The sequence below is a fragment of the Hemiscyllium ocellatum genome (assembly GCF_020745735.1).
Source record: "Hemiscyllium ocellatum isolate sHemOce1 chromosome 27 unlocalized genomic scaffold, sHemOce1.pat.X.cur. SUPER_27_unloc_1, whole genome shotgun sequence".
NCBI lineage: Eukaryota > Metazoa > Chordata > Chondrichthyes > Orectolobiformes > Hemiscylliidae > Hemiscyllium > Hemiscyllium ocellatum.
The window spans coordinates 1823256-1844121 of record NW_026867476.1 but is presented as its reverse complement, the minus strand read 5'-3'; the positions used below and the strand labels follow the sequence as shown (position 1 = coordinate 1844121).

Below are 20866 nucleotides of genomic sequence, written 5' to 3'. Positions count from 1 at the left end.
CCACCATTCGATAGGGTGGTGGCTGTCGTTTTGTGGCCTCGAGCTCCGTTTACCCGTCCGCTCGCACCCGAACCCTTCATTCCTTTACTGTTCCAAAATCTATCTGCGCCTTAAAAAACAGCCAACGAGGGAGCCTCAGCTGTTTCGCTGGGCGGGGAATTCCACAGATTCACAGCCTCTGGGTGAAGAAGTTCCTCCTCAATTCAGTCCGAAATCTGCTCTCCTTTGTTTTGAAGCCAAACCCCCTCGCTCTGGTTTCACCCGCCAGTGGAAACCAGCTCCCTGCTTCCATCTTGTCTCCTCCCCTCGTAATTTTATACGTGTCTGTCAGATCTAAATTCTAATGAGTAGACCGTGCGACATAGGAGTTGGAGGTAAGGCCATTCGGCCCATCGAGTCCACTCCGCCATCCAATCATGGCTGATGGGCGTTTCAACGCCACTTACCCGCGCTCTCCCCATATCCCATAATTTCTTGCGAGTTTATCAATCTCTGCCTTGAAGACATTTTACGGCCCGTCCTCAGAGACCCAGGTGACGTTCTGGGGATCTGGATTCAAATCCTGTCATGGCCGATGGTGGAATTTGAATTCTCTGGAACTCGCAGAGAAGTGGCAGGTGGAGTTTAATTTAGATAAATGTGAGGTGCTGCATTTTGGGAAAGCAGTTCCGAGCAGGACATATACACTTAATGGTAAGGTCCTAGGGAGTGCGCGTTCATAGCTCCTTGAAAGTGGAGTTGCAGGTAGATAGGATAGTGAAGGTGGCGTTTGGTATGCTTTCCTTTATTGGTCAGAGTATTGAGTACAGGAGTTGGGAGGGTCATGTTGCGGCTGTACAGGACATTGGTGAGGGCCACTGTTGGAATATTGCGTGCGATTCTGGTCTCCTTCCTATCGGAAAGATGTTGTGAAACTTGAAAGGGTTCAGAAAAGATTTACAAGGATGTTGCCGGGGTTGGAGGGTTTGAGCTACAGGGAGGGGCTGAAAAGGATGGGGCTGTTTTCCCTGGAGCATCGGAGGCTGAGGGGTGACCTTATAGAGGTTTATAAAATTTTAGTGAGTTTTGAGAAGACTTGTAGCTTAGGTTGAGGTTCTGGATGTGGGTTTGCTCAGTGAGCTGGAAGGTTCATTTCCAGATGTTTCGTCACCCTATTAAGTAACATCTTCAGTGGGCCTCAAGCGAAGCACTGCTGATGATGCTAGCTTTCTGTTTATATGTTTGGGTTGGTGATGTCGTTTGCTGTGGTGAAGTCACTTCCTTTTCCTTTTGTCAGGGGGTGGTAGATGGGGGTCTAACACGATGTGTTTGTTGCTAGAGTTTTGGTTGGAATGCCACGCTTCTAGGAACTCTTGTGCGTGTCTCTGTTTGCCTTGTCCCGGGATGGATGTATTGTCCCAGTCAAAATGGCGACCTTCCTCATCCGTACGTGAGGATAATAGTGAGAGAGGGTCTTGTCTTTTTGTGGTGAGTTGGTGCTAATGTATCCTGGTGGCCAGTTTTCTGCCTGTTTGTCACAGTCTTCCCAGCCCAGTGAGCAAACCTACATCCAAAAGGTTTATAAAGTCATGAGAGGGGGTTATGGATAGGGTAAATAGACAAGGTCTTTTTCCCTGGGATGGGAGAGTCCAGAACTAGATGGAGTAGGTTTAGGGTGGGAGGGGAAAAATGTAAAAGACACCAAAGGGACAACATTTTCACAGAGTTGTGCGTGTGTGGGATGAGCTGCCAGAGGAAGTGGTGGGGGCTGGTACAATGACAGCATTTAAAAGGTGGATGTGAACACAAATAGGAAGGGTTTGAAGGGATATGGGCCCAGTGCTGGCAAACGGGACGAGATTGGGTTAGGGATATCTGGGTCGGCATGGACGGGTTGGACTGAAGGGTCTGTTTCCGTGCTGCACGACTTTGTGAATGTACACAGCCTACCTGTGCACGCGCACGCGCTCCAGTCTGTGTCCCCTCCGGCCCAGCGATGGACCGTGTCTGGGGATTGCGCGGTGCTCCTGTCAGTTGGTATCAGCCCCCGGGGCACAGCTCACTCTGCTTTCTCTTGCACTCCCTCCCTTCCCCCCCCTCCCCCCCACAGCACCGGTGAAGTGACAGGAGCCAATCAGCTGCTGAATATCTTCAATCTGGACTCCTACTTCGTCCAAAAGGAAATATACCCAGGGTCGAAGGTCACTCACTTCACAAGGTAGGTGTGCACCCCTTTGGATAGGTGTGACCACTCTTTTCCCCCCCCCCCCCCCCCCCCCCAGGATGGGAGACCAGGGAGGGATTCCTTTCATTCTTATCGCACACACCTAAAATGATGGTGCAGCAGCTCAGTGGTTAGTGTCACTGCCTCACGGCGCCATGGACCTGGGTTTAATCTAACCTTGGGGTGCCTGCCTGTGTGGAGTTTGAAGATTACCTCCACTCCCCCACCCGTGTGCTCCCACAGTCCAAACCTGTGCAGTTTAGAGTGGATTCGCTGTGCTAAATAACCCATAGTGCCCAGGGATGTGCAGGTTAGGGTGGATTGGTCATGTAAATTACCCATAGTGCCCAGGGATGTGCAGGTTAAGGTGGATTGGCCATGCTAAAATACCCAGGGCTAAATGTAGAAGAATAGAGGAAAGGAATTCTGTGAAATCCTCCCAAGCTGCAACATTGTTGTGGAGGGGGGGTGCTGAGAGCCAGAGCAACAGGAAGCCATTCAGCCCCTCTACCCCAGAGAGCGCAGCCCCCCCCACCTGAATGTCCTGAAGGGGAACAGGCAGACCTGACCTTCTGAGCTCCTGAAAACCCTGTCTGTCTCTCCGTCCAATGGACGACCTGACTGTGATGGATCCCATCTGGCCCAACACCAGCCTTTCCTGGGGGAGGAGGGGGTGAATATTACATCATCGTGTCACGCGGAAATAGCAGGAATTTAAGTCCTCCCTTCCTCTTTGTCTCAGGGCATTCACTCTCGTTTCCTCCTCTCTCCCCGCCCCCGTCTGTCCGAGCCCCCCACCGTCTGTCCTCCCCCTCCTGTCCCCCCCCCCCCCCCACTCCCACCTTCCATCTGTCAGAGCCCTGCTCTCTCACTTCGTCTGTCTTACTCTACTCCCATGTTCTCTCACACAGGATCAAGCAGGCTACCAGAATCCAGTTCTCGGAGATGATCTTCTTCGATGACGAACCCCGGAACATTACGGATGTTGAGAAATTAGGTGAACGATGGGCACTGTTGTTCCCTGTGGAACCGTCAGTCCTGCCACAGAGACCTAATCCGTTCTCCCGTCTTCCCCTTCCTACCAACTTTCCTGCCTTTCCCTGATTAACACCATTCCCTTCACGATTAAAAATCTGTCTCAGCCTTCAATACCCTTAATGCCCCGCTCCAACAGCCCCCCTGCGTTCACGTATTCCACTGGTTTAACTCTCCTGAAAATGCATTCCATCTCTGGACACTCTCTCGTATTTGTTATCTAATTCTCTGACCATGCTAATCGACTTCCTCCCGCACCGTGGGCTCTTCCATCACCTAATGCCTGATATCTTCACAAATACCACCTGATCCACATATCCAGTTGTCAACCACCTATCTGATGAAGGAGCCGCGCTCCGAAAGCTAGTGTGCTTCCAATTAAACCTGTTGGACTATAACCCGGTGTTGTGGGATTTTTTTTTTAAAACTTTGTCCACCCCCCCAGTCCAACACTGGCATCTCCACATCATGACCGATCCAAATACATTCCATCTACTGCAGCACCTCTACCTACCCCTTCCAACAGACGTTGAGCTGATGACCTGTAGTTCGCGGTTGTATTTTGTCGACTTCCCGTTTCTTAAATGAAGGCGATACGTAGGACTTCTACAAAATCCTCAGGACTTATACCAGTGTTTCCACTGACCTTGTGGCTGTTTCCTAGATTAGATTTCCTTGAGTGTGGAAACAGGCCCTTCTGCCCAGCCAGTCCACACCGACCCTCCAAAGAGTAACCCACCTCGACCCGTTTCCCTCTGACTCATGCACCTAACAATATGGGTAATTTGGCACGGCCAATCCACCCTAACCTGCACATCCCTGGGCACTATGGGTAATTTAACACGGCCAATCCACCCTAACCTGCACATCCCTGGACACTATGGGTAATTTAACACGGCCAATCCACCCTAACCTGCACATCCCTGGACACTATGGGTAATTTAGCACGGCCAATCCACCCTAACCTGCACATCCCTGGGCACTATGGGTAATATAGCATGGCCATTCCACCCTAACCTGCACATCCCCGGGCACTATGGGTAATGTAGCACGGTCAATCCACCCTAACCTGCACATCCCAGGCTACTATGGGTAATTTAACACGGCCAATCCACCCTAACCTGCACAACTTTGGACTGTGGGAGGAGACCCACACAGACACAGGGGGACACTTGACTATTCTGGGATGCCTTCTCTGCTTCCTGTTGTTCTGCCTCTCCGTCTGAGTGTGACGCGCTCCCCCTGTTTTTTCTTCCCCCACCAGGTGTACTCTGCGTCCTGGTCCGGAATGGGATGACCCTGAAACTGCTGCAGGAGGGACTGGCGAAGTTTGCACACGCTCAGAAGAGCCACAGCTGAGACCTGCATTGGGGCGAAGTGGCGGTGGTTGTGGGGGGGGGTGGGGCTTATTTATACGATACTTCTGAACCTGCACTGGGACCTGAGAGCTGTTCCGTTCGGTGTGTGTAAACCCTTTTAAAACTCGTCTCCTTCTTAAAAGCTCGCTCTCTCGCTCGAACGCGAACTGTGCCGCGATTGAGAAGAGAGCGGCAGACAGAGGGAGGAAAAAAAAAAGCAGCAGCATTGAAATTTGGGGTTGAGACGACTGGTCAGGGCAACCTCTTCTCAGTAGCCTGTTACGGAAATCGCTCTGTTCTGCAGATTGACTTAACCTGTCCGTCGTTCTCGAGCTCAGTGCGCGGTACCGTGCCTTCTAACTGAGTGAGGATATTCAGTGTGTGGGAGGGAGCTCAGGGAAGGGGCAGTGGACTGATGCGCACAATGAGGGGTCACAGTTTAAAAATGAGAGTGTGGGTATCTAAAACAGGCGAGAAGCTGTTTGTACTCGGGGCGTTGACATTCCTTGGTGTTCAGTTTCTGCAGAAGGCAACTGACATAATAAATATTTCAAAGGGTCGATGTAGCTCTGTATGGCAGGGGGTGGAGGGGAGATATGCAGAATTGAACAAGGGAGTGGGCCAACTGGATTCAAAGCCCCTCATTCACCCCGAATTTGAGGCGTGTCTCTCCAGCCCCCTCTTCTGTAAAACACCCCAGCTCTCGGTAATGGGGGGTCATTGAACCAATCTTCTCCGCTGAGAGAGAGACAGCAAGGGTTTAGTCTCACCCGTCCTGTCCCTGCAGTGTGTTCAAAGCCAACTGGGGTCGGAGGTGGTGGAATTTAGGCGACAATCCCCACACATTCAAAAGATCAGCCGAGTGAAAATTAATTTTTCTTTAATTATTATTGGTGATAAAAGACAGCTACAAAAGAACAGGCGCAGGGAGAGACACGAAGGAGGGAGAGGAGAGAATCGGGGACGCTGTGTTCCATTTCCCAGAAGCAAACACCCGTGTCCTGGTTTGGAAATCAAAATTCGGGACGGGATGAAATTAAAAGTTAAAATTTCAGATTGCAACGAGGAGGAAGCACAACAGGAGCATGGCACTTGGCTGTAAAAAAAAACACGCAAAACCCAATTTACAAGCCGTCCACAGCGTATAAAATTTCACAACCCTCATTGTATCGTATTTATAATGTTACATATATTACACCGTGTGCCTGGCTGCACGCTCGCTGGGGCGACGATCCCGCTGGCCGTGAATTCCGGAACGTTCCGCAGCTGGAGGCGCTCCCTCAGCTGTGTGCGTCGCACGCGTGATGCTCCCCTTGGTGGGTGGGGGCGCTCCCAGATTTACTCATTGCCTCTGAGACAGAGAGAGAGAAAGAGAGAGAGACACAGTGGTCAAGGGGTTTTGCTGTGGGAGACTACCAGAGCTTCCCTCCCCCCCACCCCACCAACCCCACCTCGTCCCGAACTTGCCTGCACTGATCTTCCTGGTCACTTCCTCAGAAACCCCCTCTCCCCCCTCAAAGATCAGTGTTCTGACACACGCCAAGCGAGAGCTAGGTCAGTTCCTGCCTGTATCCCCCTCTCTAAGCCTTCTCCTTTTCACGTAGCTGCCCAAATGCCTTGTAAATGTAACTGGATCCGCATTGACCACTCCCTCATGCAGTTTGCTCTTAAATCTTTCCCTTCTCACCCTGAACCCTTTAGATCTGCACTCCCGTACCCTGGCTAAAAAAAAACCTTGGCTATTTACCCTATCCATGTCCCCTCAGGATTTTATTAACCTCTCTATAAGGTCACCCCTCAGCCTCCGACGCTCCAGGGAAAACAGCCCCAGCCTTGATAATGTGCTTGGAAATCCTACCTGCATCCTTTTCAGTTCCTTCTCCCTATACAAGGGCAATTAGAATTGAATGCAGTATTCTACAGTGGCCTGTACAGCCACAACATGACCTCCCAACTCCTGTACTCAATACTCTGACCAATAAAGGAAAGCATACCAAACGCCGCCTTCACTATCCTATCTACCTGTGACTCCACTTTCAAGGAGCTATGAACCTGCACTCCAAGGTCTCTTTGTTCAGCAACACTCCCCAGGACCTTACAAATAGCTGCCCTGGTTTGTCTCACCAAAACACCACAACACCGTGCATTCATCGGAATTCAACTCCACCCCTGGACCAATCTGACCATGGTTGCGTTGTACAAACACTTCATCTTCGCTGCCCACCACTCAGTTTGGTGTCACCTGCAAACTTACCACCCACTGCTCCGATATTCACATTTAAGTCACTTTGATCCCTCGGGGAGTGGAACCAACACCACTCTCATCCCCTACCTTCAAGTTGAATTTGCACCCAGTTGGCTAGCTCTCCCTGCAGCTCGCGTGATCTATCCTTCACTAAGCAGTCTGCACGCTCTGCCTTCATCTATCAACTTGCTCACCCCTTCCAAAAAAAAAACTCAATCAAATTGGCGAGAGACCATTTCACACACGCCCCCGCTGTCAGCCACGGGTGGGCTGAGGGAACTTTGTCCCTCTGTGTACACAGACACACACAGCGAGCACCGATTCCCTGGCCCCAGTTGATTCCCTCCGTCGGACCTGGTTCACGACAGAGACACGGACAGAGAATCTGAGGGCTGTGTGGAATGGGATGGTCCCCTGGGACTGCCTCGCGCCCCCTCTCCATCCCCCCCAACCCCACCGTCTGGGGAGTGTTGAGTCGACTTTCTCCAGGTTACTGAAAACCAGGGATGGTCATGTCGGATTTCTGATCCGTGGGTATTCACACGTTCGTACCCTCGGGACCCAGCTCTTTAGCTCAGCTTCCTACTGCTCAAGCTCCAGCCTGTCTCACAGGAACACCATTCAGCCCCTCCCCTCCTTCAGCCAGTCACACAGGAACAGCAGGCGGCCATTCAGCCCCTCCCCACCCCCAGTCTATCACAATGAACAGTGGCAGTAATTCAGGATCAAGTCCCGTACGGTGGTGGGGGAGGGGGGAGTGCAGCACCAAGTGCTGGTGGTATGGCCGAACAGTGGGGGAGGGGGCATTACCTGAGGTCAGTCCATCTTGAGGTTGACGTAGATGTAGCGGATGAACTGCAGCGAGGCGAAGAACGAGACCGAGCCCAGCATGAGGAAGAAGACGTAGCAGGTGAGGATGGAGTAGCCGAAGAACTCGAGCGTCTGCACGGTGCCGGACATGTTGGAGCGCTTGAAGTAGTAGAAGACGGAGTAGAGGAACATGAAGCAGCCGGTGGAGCCGGTGCTGAGGATGGAGCGCCACCACCAGCGGTAATCCTCACTGGACAGCTGGAAGTAGGTCAGGGCAATGGAGATGCAGGCGCTGACGCTCAGCAGGATGGCGAAGACAATGAAGAGGATCCCGTACAGTGTGTACTGCTCCCGCCCCCACACAGTGGCAAAGATGTAGTACAGCTCAACCGAGATGGCACTGCATGGCGGGAGGGCGAGAGAGAGGGAGGGGGGTGAGAGAGAGTCACACAGCGCAGAAACAGACCCTTCCGACCCCAAAGCTGCCCCACATCCCAAATCTCACCAGTCCCCACCTGCCCATTCCTGGCCCATGCTCACCCCCCACCCGAACCTTTCCCTATCCACCTCCTTGTCCAAAAGTCTTTATAACATTCTAATTGTATACACATCCACAAACAGCTCAGCCTCTCCTTGTAACCAGAGCCCTCTGTTCCCAGCAACATCCTGGGAAATCTCTTCCGAATCCCCTCGAGCTTAATATTACCCTGCCTGGAACAGGGTGACCAGAACTGGATACTCCCAATTCTGTTCCTGTGCCACAACCCCCAAATCCAAAAACCCAGAGACAGTGCATGTTTGAAACAGACGGGGATTGTCTAAGTAGGTGGCCATTCAGCCCCTCAACACTCAGCCAAGGGTCATATTCTACCACAATGCCATTTTCCCACCCATGCCCTGGGGGTGGGTGGGTGGGTCGGGAAGGTGGTGCTGCTGCAGTGCGTACCCAGGAGGCTCCAGCACTCTCACTGGTAACCAAGGGTGCGTGGCCCATCTCAGGGGAGGAGACATCAACATCACAGAGTCCTGACAGTGAGGAAACAAGCCATTCGGCCCATCTTGTCCACATCGACCCGCCAAAGAGCATCCCACCCTGACTCATCCCCTATCCCTGTGAACCTTGCATTTATCTATGGCCAATCCACCCTTACCTACACACCCCTGAGGAATTTGGGTAATTTAGCATGGTCAATCCACCCTAACCTGCACACCCCTAGGCACTATGGGTAATTTAGCATGGTCAATCCACCCTAACCTGCACATCCCTGGGCACTGTGTGTAATTTAGCATGGTCAATCCACCCTAACCTGCACATCCCTGGGCACTGTGTGTAATTTAGCATGACCAATCCACCCTAACCTGCACACCCCTGGACACTACAGTCATAACAGTTGGCCACTATGCTGTGGGGTTTGGAGTTACATGGAGATCAGAATTGAGGTGGATGACGGCAAGACCTTATCGAAACCTATAAAATTATGAAGGGAGTGGATAAGGTGGAAGGAGGGAGGTTGTTTCCATTGGCGTGTGAAACCAGAACGGGGGGGGGGCGCACGGCCTCAAAATAAGTTTGGGGGGGGGGGGGTAAGAGGAGAGCACTGATATTTCGAACAGAGTTGAGGAGGAACCTCTTCACCCAGGAGGTTGTGAATCTGTGAAACTCCCCGCCCAGGGAAACAGCAGAGGTCCCCTTGTTGGACGTTTTTACAGCAAAGGCAAGAGTTTTGAATAACAAAGGAATGAAGGGTTATGCCGAGTGGGCGGGTAAATGGAGCTGGATCCACGTACAGGAGCAGCCACCATCTTATTATTCGGCGGAAGAGGCTGACCCCTGCAACTCGCGTTCTTGTGGACAAGGACGGCACGTTTCCTTCACTGAAGCACTCCAGAGTTGAGGAGTGTGGTGCTGGAAATACAGCAGGCCAGGCAGCAGCTGAGGAGCAGGAGGATCGATGTGCCTAGCCTGCTGTGTTTTTCCACCACCACACTTCTCAACGCTGGTCTCCAGCAACTGCAGGCCTCACTGAAGCACAACAGTCAACCCGGCAGAGGGGTTTGTTTTTTTTTTGGGGGGGTGACAATTTGATGACGGCTGTCACGGTCATAGAGACTGAAACCGACCTCCAACCCCAGATTTCGCCATCCAATTTGTAGGACAAAGCGAGGACCGCAGATGCTGGAGAGTCCGAGTCGGCGCTGGCAGCAGGAGAGGCGACGTTTCGGGGCACACGCTCTTCATCAGTAAGGGCTGGTGCACGAAACAGACTCTCCCACTCCCGTGGATGCTGCCTGACCTGCTGTGCTTTTCAGCACAGCCACTGGGGGCAACGTCAGGGTGTGAACCTACCACCTCTAGCCCTGGACAACCAGCCCCAGTGACCTTCGCACAAAGCCAGCCCCTGGCCCAGGTGGGACTGTCCTAGATCTAGAATCGCGCCTAGCTGCAGGCCTGACCTCCCGCCACTGGTGACGTCACTCCCAGAGAGACACCCTCAGGACCCCCCCCCACCAGCACTGCAGTTCTGACCTCCCGCCACTAGTGGCGCCATGCCCAAAGACACACCCTCAGGACCTCCCGCCACTGGTGGCGCCATGCCCAGAGACACCACGTAGGGAACCCCCACCGACGCCAGCACTGCAGTCCTGACCTCCCGCCACTAGTGGCGCCATACCCAAAGACACACCCTCAGGACCTCCCGCCACTGGTGGCGCCACTCCCAGAGAAACACCCCCAGGATCCCCCCACCAGCATTGCAGTTCTGACCTCCCACCACTAGTGGCGACATGCCCAGAGACACCACGTAGGGAACCCCCAGCGACGCCAGCACTGCAGTCCTGACCTCCCGCCACTGGCGGCGCCACTCCCAGAGAAACACCCTCAGGACCTCCCGCCACTGGTGGTGCCATGCCCAGAGACACTTCGCAGGGGCCCCCCCCCCAGACAATACTGCAGTCCTGACCTCCCACCACTGGTGGCACCATGCCCACAGACACCACACAGGGCCCCTGCTGACACTGGGGGCACCACGCCCAGAGAAACTTCACAGGACCCCGCCTGACAGTACTGCAGCCCCAACATCCCGCCACTGGTGGCGCTGCTGCCGGAGTCTCTCCCCCCCCCCCCCCCTCACCCTCATGGGCACCCACCTGAAGGGCAGGAAGCCGCCGATGGTCATGTGGACGAGCACGCTCTTGTACCAGGGCTGCGGCGGGATCTCGCGGGCGATGTTCTTGGTGCGGCACGGGGCGTCGAAGCCGGCGGCGCTGTTCTTGCCGAAGATGCCGCCGATGACGGTGAGCGGGAAGCCCACCAGCAGCCAGACGGTGAGCAGCAGCAGGATGGTGGCGAGCGGCAGGGCGTGGGTGGAGCCGTTGGCCCAGTGCACCGTGTTGATCACGCTCCAGGTCAGGAAGAACGGGGCTGGGGGAGCGGGCAGGGAGACAGACAGACAGGCGGGCGGGGTCTTAGTGTCCATGCTGACCCAGAGACACCCCCTAACCCAATCCCGTCCCATTTACAGTCACACAGCACAGAAACAGACCCTTCGGCCCAACCCGTCCGTGCTGACCCAGAGACACCCCCTAACCCAATCCCGTCCCATTTACAGTCACACAGCACGGAAACAGACCCTTCGGCCCAACCCGTCCGTGCTGACCCAGACACCCCCTAACCCAATCCCGTCCCATTTACAGTCACACAGCACGGAAACAGACCCTTCGGCCCAACCCGTCCGTGCTGACCCAGAGACACCCCCTAACCCAATCCAGCCCCATTTACAGTTGTACAGCACGGAAACAGACCCTTCGGCCCAACCCGTCCGTGCTGACCCAGAGACACCCCCTAACCCAATCCAGCCCCATTTACAGTTGTACAGCACGGAAACAGACCCTTCGGCCCAACCCGTCCGTGCTGACCCAGAGACACCCCCTAACCCAATCCAGTCCAATTTACAGTCATACAGCACGGAAACAGACCCTTCGGCCCAACCCGTCCATGCTGACCCAGAGACACCCCCTAACCCAATCCCGTCCCAGTTACAGTCATACAGCACGGAAACAGACCCTTCGGCCCCACCCGTCCATGCTGACCCAGTTATCCCTAACCCAATCCAGCCCCATTTACAGTCACACAGCATGGAAACAGACCCTTCGGACCAACCTGTCCGTGCTGACCCAGATATCCCTAACCCAATCCTGTCCCATTTGCCAATACTTAACCCATATCCCTCTAATCCCTTCCTATCCCTGTCCCCATCCACCTTTTAAATGCTGTCATTGTACCAGCCCCCACCACTTCCTCTGGCAGCTCATTCCACACACGGACCACCCTCTGGGTGAAAAAGTTGCCCGTCAGGTCCCTTTTAAATCTTCAACCTCTCACCTTTAACCTACGCCCTATAGCTTATTCTGCCCCAGAGGGAATTAAAAAAAAGATACACCCCGTTATTCACCCTACTCATTGCCCCCTTGTGATTTTACAACCCTCTCTAAGGTCACCCCTCAATCTCCGACGCTCCAACATCTCAGTCTGTTCAGGCACCTGCCCTGCCCACCCCAACACTCACTGCTTTCGGAATCCCACTGTCGCTGTGCCCACCCTCTCTGCACCCGTGGGCCCCTCGGTTCCGTTCCCCGGTTGGCATGGTGCTCTCTCTCTCTCTCCTCCCATCGCCCACCACCTCCTGCCTCAGGTTACACGCTCCCCACGCGCCCACCCCATCTCGCTGGTCTCCGAGCGCTCACCTGAGAAGAGGCTGGTGGTGAGGACGATGTTCCACACCCAGCGCTCGCCCCCGATCTTGCGGTAGAAGTTGCTGGAGACGTAGCCGGCGATGCAGCAGGTCAGGGCGTAGAGGAGAATGGCGGCCGAGTTGATGGCCCCGTGCCGGTGGACGTTGAACATGCCCAGCAGCGCCATGATGATGATGCCTGCAGGGGGAAGGGGAGAAGGGGGGAGTGCCCCGTCACTCAGCCGCTCGCCAAAAAGACCCGACGGGCACGCGCAGCAGTAAACGGGGAAAACCGGAGCAGCGACTGGCCACTCGGCCCTTTGGGCCTCAAATACTATCACCACCCATCATCAAACGCGCCAAACGTCAGCCTGAAAACACCCCAGAACCCCTTTCCACGATGGGGAATTCCCTCCAGCTCTCTGGGGGAGGGAGAGGGAGGGAGAGAGAGAGAGAGCGAGAGAGCGGGAGAGAGAGCGAGAGAGAGAGAGACATTCTCCATCTCAGCCTGACCCTGGACAGTGGAGCCGCCGCCGCCACCGCCCCCCACCCACCTGACTCTCCCCGGTCACCGGGGAACATCCTTCCTGTGTTTGTCCTGTCTGGTTACACAGATGTACAGCACAGAAACAGACCCTTTGATCCAACCCATTGGCCTGTACTGGACATTGCCAAGGTCCCTTCTGGAATATGGCATTCAATTCCGGTCTCCTTCCTATCGGAAGGATGTTGCGATACGTGAAAGGGTTCAGAAAAGATTTCTAAGGATGCTGGAGGGTCGGAGCTACAGGCAGAGGCTGAACAGGCTGGGGCTGTTTTCCCTGGAGTGTTGGAGACTGAGGGGTGACCTTAGAGGTTCATATGGGGCAGCACGGTGGATCAGTGGTTAGCACTGCTGCCCCACAGCACCAGGTCCCAGGTTTGATTCCAGGCTCAGGCGACTATCTGTGTGGAGTTTGCACATTCTCCCGTGTCTGCGTAGGTTTTCTCCGGGTGCTCCGGTTTCTTCCCACAGTCCAGAGATGTGCAGGTCACAGTGGATTGACCATGCTAAATTACCCATAGTGCCCAGGGATGTGTAGGTTAGGGTGGATTGGCCATGCTAAATTACCCATAGTGCCCAGGGATGTGCAGGTTAGGGTGGGTTGGCCGTGCTAAATTTCCCATAGTGCCCAGGGATGTGCCGGTCAGGTGAATTGACTGCGCTAAATTGTCTGTAGAGTTAGGTGCATTAGTCAGAGGGAAATGGGTCTTGGTCAGTTACTCTTTGGAGAGTCGGTGTGGATTTGTTGGGCTGAAGGGCCTGTAGGGAATCTAATCTAATCAAAATCATGAGGGGGCTTGGATATGGGAAATAGACAAGGTCTATTCCCCCCTGGGGTGGGGGAGTCTAGAACTAGAGGGGCGTAGGTTTAGGGTGAGGAAGGGATGTAAAAGGGAACTAAGGGGGAACGTTTTCACCCAGAGGGTGGTACGTGTGTGGAATGAGCTGCCAGAGGAGGTGGAGGCGGCTGGTACAGTGACAGCATTTAAAAGGTGGATGGGGACAGGGATAGGAAGGGTTACGGGCCAGGTGTTGGCCAATGGGACTGAATTAGGTTAGGAATGTGTGGTTGGAATGAAGAGTGTTTCCGTGCTGTACACCTCTCTGACAGAAGTGCAGGTGAGGTCCCAGCTGTGTAAACCTGCCATAGTGTAGATCCTGTTCAGCAAGACGATGCAGTACAGGGCGGGGAAGGGAGGGTGTTTGTGCATGTGGCTCTGTACACCGACCGGGGAAAGACGGAGGGAGGTGGCAGCGGCAGCACAGTCTGCCAGCTGGGAAACCGGAACCCGCGCCCACTGGTTTATAACGGGCACTGCCCGCTTTGTGGCGTGTCACGGCCACCTTGCAGACTGAGCAGCTTCTCTCGACACCGCAGCCAACGGGGAGCGCGGAACGGTGAGTGAGCAAATGGAAACCCTGTGGGGGGTGGGGGTCACCTGAAGCTGGAGGACTGGCACAAAAATCTTTTAATAAGAGAAACCCCCCGCCCCCCCAAGCTCCTGTTGTAACGGCAGGCCACAGTGAGTGTGAGTGGGGGGAGTGCTTTGCCGAGGGTGGAAGCTGTCAGTGTGACCTAATTACAGGCTGCAACGAATGGCGGAGCAGCCTCGACGGGCCGAACGGCCTCCTTCCATTCAGCACCCACATCCAGGGACGTGCTGGTTAGATGCATTAATCAGTAAATATAGAGTAGGGCGGGGGGGGGGGGGGGGGGGGAATGGATCTGGGTGGGTTACTCTTCGGAGGGTCGGTGTAACCTCGTTAGGCTGAAAGGCCTGTTCCCACACCGCGGGGATTCTGTGACATGATGGGCTGAATGGCCTCCTCCCGTTCCCATCTCCGGACGGTCTCGTTAGGGATGGAAACCTGCCGCCCTCAGCCTACACGTGATAGGAGAGCCCCGGATAACCCTGCACCAGTTCTCCCGGCGTGCGCTGAACTATACTGGAGCAGTGCACCTACCCTGAGAGCTGCGCCAGGGACTACGGCGCTTGGAAGAGGCCGGGCAACCACAAGCCCAGGGTCTTTTATTTGGCGAACAGAATGTAGACGTCCTGCCAAGGGGTCTCCCAGGCCTCGTTCCAAATGCCCAGTGTAGAGGAGACCAGCAAATGCAATGGAACAGGACTGTGTTGCTTCACCTTGGTGAAGGGGAACGCATTGCAGGGGAGGGGGGGGGGGGAGGAGTGGTTCACCAATGCATTGAGGAACTCAACCGCTCTTTCAACACTCCAGGATGCGGCCATTCCGGGAGGAACAACAGCAAGAAAAGGTCCCTTATTTGAACGCTAAAACACTGCAGCACGCTACTGTGCAGAGGAAATGGTGTCTCCTGCTGCTCCAAGGGATCGGGTTTAAAAAGCAGGGAGATTAGGTCGCGGCTGTATCGGGCACTGGGGAGGCCACACCTGGGGGCGGGCCTGCAGTTTGTCTCCTTCCCTGAGAAAGGATGGACTGGCTCTGGCAGGATGCAGAGGAGGTTCACTGGGTTAATGGAGAGTTCAGGGGGTTGGCTTATAAGGAGAGACTGGGATAATACTCATTGGAATTTAGAAAAATAGAGAGGGGGATCTTATCGAAACAGTGAAGGGAATAGATCAGATAGAAGTAGGGAGGATGTATTCACTGGCAGGTGAAACGAGAACAAGAGGGCACTGCCTCAGGATTAGAGGGAGCACATTTCGGACGGAATTGAGAAGGAACGTCTGTCTCCACCCCAGAGGGTCGTGAATCTGTGGAATTTCTGTGCCTGGTGAAGTGGTTGAGGCTTCCTCGGTCAACATCTTTAAAGGGTGAGGTGGATCATTGTTTTGGAACAGTAAAGGAGTTGAGGGTTCTGGCCAGAGGGCGGGTAAGTGGAGCTGAGAGCACAAAAATAACTAGCCGTGATCTTATTGAATGGCGGAGCGTGCTGGAGGGGACAGATAGCCGACTCCTGCTCCGATCCCTCGCGCTCTTATCGCACTGAAGCCAGTGTTCATCAAATCCCCATTCCCCCTCAACACTTGCAACTCTGGGAGATTCCTCGGAGAGGTCTACTCCCTAGCCAATGAGGGAGATAATGTAGGCCAGGGTGTCAGCAATGGTGCCAACTGCGTGCACACAAAACCAGAGGGGACACGGATTAATGCAGGGGTAGGCCATTTCAAACAGAGCTGAGGAGAAACCCCTTCTCCCAGAGAGGGGCAAGGATGTGGAATACTCTTCCCCAGAGGGCAGTGAAGGCCAAGTCTCGGGATACTTTCAAGAAAGAGATGGATAGAGCCCTTAAAAATAGTGGAATCAAGGGATACGGGGGGTAAGGCAGAAACAGGATACTGAGAGGGGACCATAATGAATGGCGGTGCTGGCTCGAAGGGTCAAATGGCCTCCACCGACCTATTGTCTATTGAAAGCAGACAGATGGTGATTGGGGGTAATAAATAAGGGGCAGTGTCAGACAGGAGTTGACTGAATGGTGGAATAGGTTTAAGGGGCTGAATGGTCATCGCCAGACGTTGCTGGGGATGGGAATATCTTCAAGACCATGTCTGCATGCGTTCTGTACCACAGGGCGATGGCGTGTGGTGTGGTGGGGACAGGTGAGGAAGTGGAGCAGAGGCGGCAGTGGGACTTGGCTGCGATATCATCGCAAAGAGTTGGGGAAACTAACCGACAGATTGGACAACTCGGAGAAAACAAGCGCGGGGACAAGCAGAGGCCACTCCCGGCGCCTCCGCGGGCGCGCGTGCGCGTTACTCACCCGTGCCCAGGGCGAGGAACTGGGTGCCGACGCCCAGCACGGAGCAGAGGAGGCTCTTGCGCGGGGGGAAGCGGAAGACGTCGGTGTGGACGATCTTCCAGCCGTTGTCGGCCTGGTCGAAGTCATCGGCAGCCGCCTCCTCCTCCAGGTTGTAGCGGGCGAAGTCGTTGCGCAGCACCCGCATGAGGATGATGACGACGAAGCCGGTCAGCAGGAAGACCAGCACCATGGAGTTAATGATGGACAGCCAGTGGATCTCCAGGGTGCGGGGGAAGAAGCTGGAGTCCCGCAGGCGCTCGCCCCGCCGCTCGTACGGGAAGCTGGTCTCGTGCCAGTACACGCTGTAGGTGTGCGTCATGCTGGCCGGCGCCTGCAGCTCGTCCAGGCTCAAGGGCTTGACGTTGCGCACGCTGACATTGGCGTAGATGACCCGGTCACCGTTGAACTCCACGTGGAAGTCCAGGTGGGTCCACAGGCCGATCTTGTGGGTGTGGGGCAGGAAGCCGCTCTCCTCCAGGTAACCCACAAAGCCTCGGATCGGGATGTCATCCAGCACAAACTCAAAGTAGTACAGCTCCTCGATGGCCTCCTTCAGCTCCTCAATCTGGGGGAGGGGAAGCCCAACAGCGTTAGAACGAAGGGGACTCTCAGCGGCAAGTCAGCGCAGCACACCGGTCAGCTCGCGGGTCTCGGGGTCAAGCGACCGCCTCCATCAATCCGAGAAAGCATTCCTCGGATCGTCCTTCTGAACCTGCCCAATCTCATCATTCTCCTACCCCATTTTCCCCTCGGCCTGCTCCAAACCCCCCCCCCGCCCACCAATATTGCTGTGAGGACAATCCCACAGATCTCGAAGAAAGAAGTACCACCCTACCTCTTCAATCGGAGACCACCTCGCAGCACCTAACCCATCAAACTTCCGCCCTCTCAGGGTCACTGAGATCACCTCCCGTTCCCCTCAACCCCCCCCCCCAAAAAAAGCACAGCCCCCCCCCCCCCAACCTGCTCAACCTCTCCTCATAAGGCAAAGCCTCTTACATCTAGTTCCGGTCGCCCTGTTACAGGAAAGTTACCGTTAATCTGGAGAGGGTTCAGAAGAGATTTACCATGTTGTTGCCAGGAATGGAGGGCTGGAGTTAGATAGATGGGCTGGGACTTTAACAAAGGTGGGAGGGGGCATCTCATCGAGCTGTTATCCAGACTGGTGCCAAAACTGCGCTGCACTGACTGACATCCCTTCCTCCCCAGAAGACTTGCACTATATTGTTGCATGTCAGTTTGCACAGGAAGTTTTAAAATAAAACATGTTAAATCGTAGCAAGTTAAACATTAGCAACATATGCTTCCACCTTCCCAGCAAGTAAACAAATTAACTGACTGCAATAAACAAATTTACCTGATAATAAAACCTTGGTGTAGACATCATTTTAATCTAAAATACAGAGTTGGGTTAAACTCGGGCAATTTGGTGGTTTGAGTAAATTTTCACCTTTGAAATGTCTCTGGGAAAAGTAGGGTCTGGTTTTCAGCTCATGATCTCAGAGTCATTGCTTTTTCATCCTCTCAGAGAAACCTCTTCCTCGTACACCCCTACCAATGCTATTTACCTTCCCACTTGCTCCTAACCCCCGTCCCCTCCCCTCTCACATAATGAGAGCATGCATTGGCTACAAGCAGGTCGGCAAAAAGTGAAGTTCTGACTTTTGTGAAATAAAAGGTTCAGCTGAGCATGATTCAGATCAGATAAGAACTTATAGTTAACTATGGGGTTCTGGAGGCAAGGGTAATGGATTGATAAGATGGAAAAGTAGTCATTACGTAGAGCCACTACACAAGATGAAATGGCATTCAGTATGTAAGGTTAATTTGATAAGAGAAAAAACAATCCTTATGTGCAGCCAGTTAAAATTAAGAATGTTAATTGCGTAACCCCAGATGGCTTAATCTTTGTTATCGACACTCATTGACTGGATGACCGTTACAATCCCCTCCAGCCCGTCGGACCAGGCTCCCCACCATACCTATCGTCCAGCGTCGTCACAGTCACCCCCCCACCTCACCACACACCCGTCAACTTCCTTCTCCATTCCTGAACCCATCACCACACTTCCCCATCTACAGTCACCAACACTTTTCCCTTCTCCTCCCCTTGTCCCTTCCCTCCACCCACCCGTTCTCACCAGCATTCCCCTCTAACTCCTCCACTACCCAACCCACTTGCGTTCCTGCTCACATTCCGCTCTCCCCTCCGGTGCCACTTACATCCCATTCCCTCTCCCCTTGCTCCACCCCCATTAGGACCCCATTAACCCTGCTCCACCTGTTACCCACCCCCACTCCCCCCATTACTCCTATTAACCCCCACTCCCCTATTACCCCCTCCCTTCCCCCTTCTCCCATAACCCACTCCCCTATTACCTCCCCGCTCCATTACCACCCCATCACCCCCGCACTCTCATTACCCCACCCACCTCCATTACCCTCTGCTCCCTTGACCCCCAATACTCCCCTCGCAGGACCTTGCCCCCTCCCTCACCCAGTACCCTCCACTCCCCATTAGCCCCCTTCCTTCTCCCATAACCCTCTTCCCTCGTTCCATTACCACTTTCCCTACCCCATTACACCCATTAACCCTCCCCATTAACCCCCTTCCTTCTCCCATACCCCTCTCCCCTGCATCACCACTTTCCCTACCCCATTACACCCATTAACCCTCCCCATTAACCCCCTTCCTTCTCCCATACCCCTCTCCCCTGCATCACCACCTTCCCTACCCCATTACACCCATTAACCCCCCCCAATACCATCTTCCTTCTCCCATAAGCCTGCTGCCCTCCCTCCATTACCACTCCCCCATTCCCCGCACCCCACTCCTGCCCCCTTCCATCCCCCGACCCCTCAATCCGCTCCCCTTCCTTTTCCCATAACCCCACTCCCTTTCATTACCTTCCTGCCCCACCCCCCTTCCCCCCCGACCCCCCCTTCCCTCCGATCTCCTCCCTTCCCCCTCGCCCCCCTTCCTTCCCCCTCACTCCCTTCCATTACCCCCCACCCTTCATTCACCTCTCACGTCCCCTTCCCCCTCGACCCCGCTCCCCTTCCTTCTCCTATAACCCCACTCCCTTCCGTTATCCCTCCCCCACCCACCTTCCCACCCCCTCCCTTCCCCCCCTCACCCCCTCACTCCCCTCCCTTACCCTCTCCTCCCCCCAGATCCCTTGCCCCCTCCTTCCCCCTCTCTCCCTTCCATTACCCCCCCCCCTTCACTCACCCCTCACCCCCCTTCCTTCCCCCTGACCCCTCGCTCCCCTCCCTGACCCCCCGCCCCCGGGGAGGCACCCACCTCCCGCTGCTCCAGCCGCAGCTCACACAGGACCCTCTTGCTGTGGTCGCGGCGGAACGCGAGCCGGTAGAGGGACTCCGCCATGCGGTCGCCGTCCAGCAGCTCGCCGAGGCTGAGGCTCTTGTGGCGGACGCGCTCGGGCCGGCAGACGGGCAGGCGGTAGTAGTGGTAGGTCTCCTGCGGGTTGTGGTACGGGCCCACCTTGTTCACGTAGACGGTGACCGCCTCGCCCAGCCCGTACCGGCCCCCGGCCCCGCCCCCGCCCGCGGCCGCAGCACCGCCCGGGGAACAGCCCAACACCGACACCGCCAGCAGCAGCAGCGCGGCCTGCAGCCCGGGGACCGAGCCGGGCCCTCTCCGCCTCCGCCGCCGCCGCCGCCACCAATCCCCGGGGCCCCCTCCAGCCGCCGCCGCCGCCATCTTGAAACCTAGCAACGGCACCGTCCGGAAGCGGAAACGGCTGCCCGACACGTCACTGGTGGGTGACATCACGGGAGGGGCGGGGCGGGATGACCGCACAAAGGCAGGCACGCACTTACGCCACGCCCCACCTCCCTCCCCCGCCTCAACTACCACGCGAGGGCGGCCGCCGCCATCTGGAAACCTCGCAACGGCACCGTCGGGAAGCGGAAACGGCTGCCCGACACGTCACTGGTGGGTGACATCACGGGAGGGGCGGGGCGGGATGACCGCACAAAGGCAGGCACGCACGTACGCCCCGCCCCGTCTCAACTACCACGCGAGGGCGGCCGCCGCCATCTGGAAACCTCGCAACGGCACCGTCGGGAAGCGGAAACGGCTCACGTCACTGGTGGGTGACATCACAGGTGGGAGGGGCGAGGCGGGATGACCG

At 55.3% G+C, this 20866-nt stretch overlaps 2 protein-coding genes across 2 annotated transcripts in view; one reads left to right on the top strand and one right to left on the bottom strand.

Annotated features, from left to right (window-relative positions):
• The window catches only part of mdp1 (magnesium dependent phosphatase 1), a 16433-nt gene extending 9839 nt beyond the window's left edge, over nt 1-6594 (top strand). Inside the window, exons 4-6 of the mRNA XM_060821477.1 lie at nt 2090-2197; nt 3115-3200; nt 4503-6594. Coding sequence (XP_060677460.1) covers nt 2090-2197; nt 3115-3200; nt 4503-4597 — 289 coding nt within the window. The 3' untranslated portion in view covers nt 4598-6594. The remainder of the gene's footprint in view (nt 1-2089; nt 2198-3114; nt 3201-4502) is intronic.
• tm9sf1 (transmembrane 9 superfamily member 1) lies at nt 5460-20866 on the bottom strand. Its single transcript, XM_060821476.1, has 6 exons — nt 20014-20866; nt 16671-17274; nt 12395-12580; nt 10799-11072; nt 7652-8051; nt 5460-5947 (listed from the first exon to the last, which is right to left on the bottom strand). Exons 1-5 carry the CDS (start codon nt 20500-20502, stop codon nt 7658-7660), a joined length of 1947 nt encoding a protein of 648 aa, XP_060677459.1. The 5' UTR covers nt 20503-20866; the 3' UTR covers nt 5460-5947; nt 7652-7657.

Excerpts from the sequence above, each read along its gene's own strand:
- tm9sf1 (XM_060821476.1), bottom strand. The coding sequence starts at position 20,502 with ATGTCACCCACCAGTGACGTGTCGGGCAGCCGTTTCCGCTTCCGGACG. Across the intron at positions 11,073-12,394 it reads CACCACCAGCCTCTTCTCAG|CCCCGTTCTTCCTGACCTGG; the intron begins GTGAGCGCTCGG and ends CCGCTCCCCCAG. Across the intron at positions 8,052-10,798 it reads GGCGGCTTCCTGCCCTTCAG|TGCCATCTCGGTTGAGCTGT; the intron begins GTGGGTGCCCAT and ends CCCGCCATGCAG.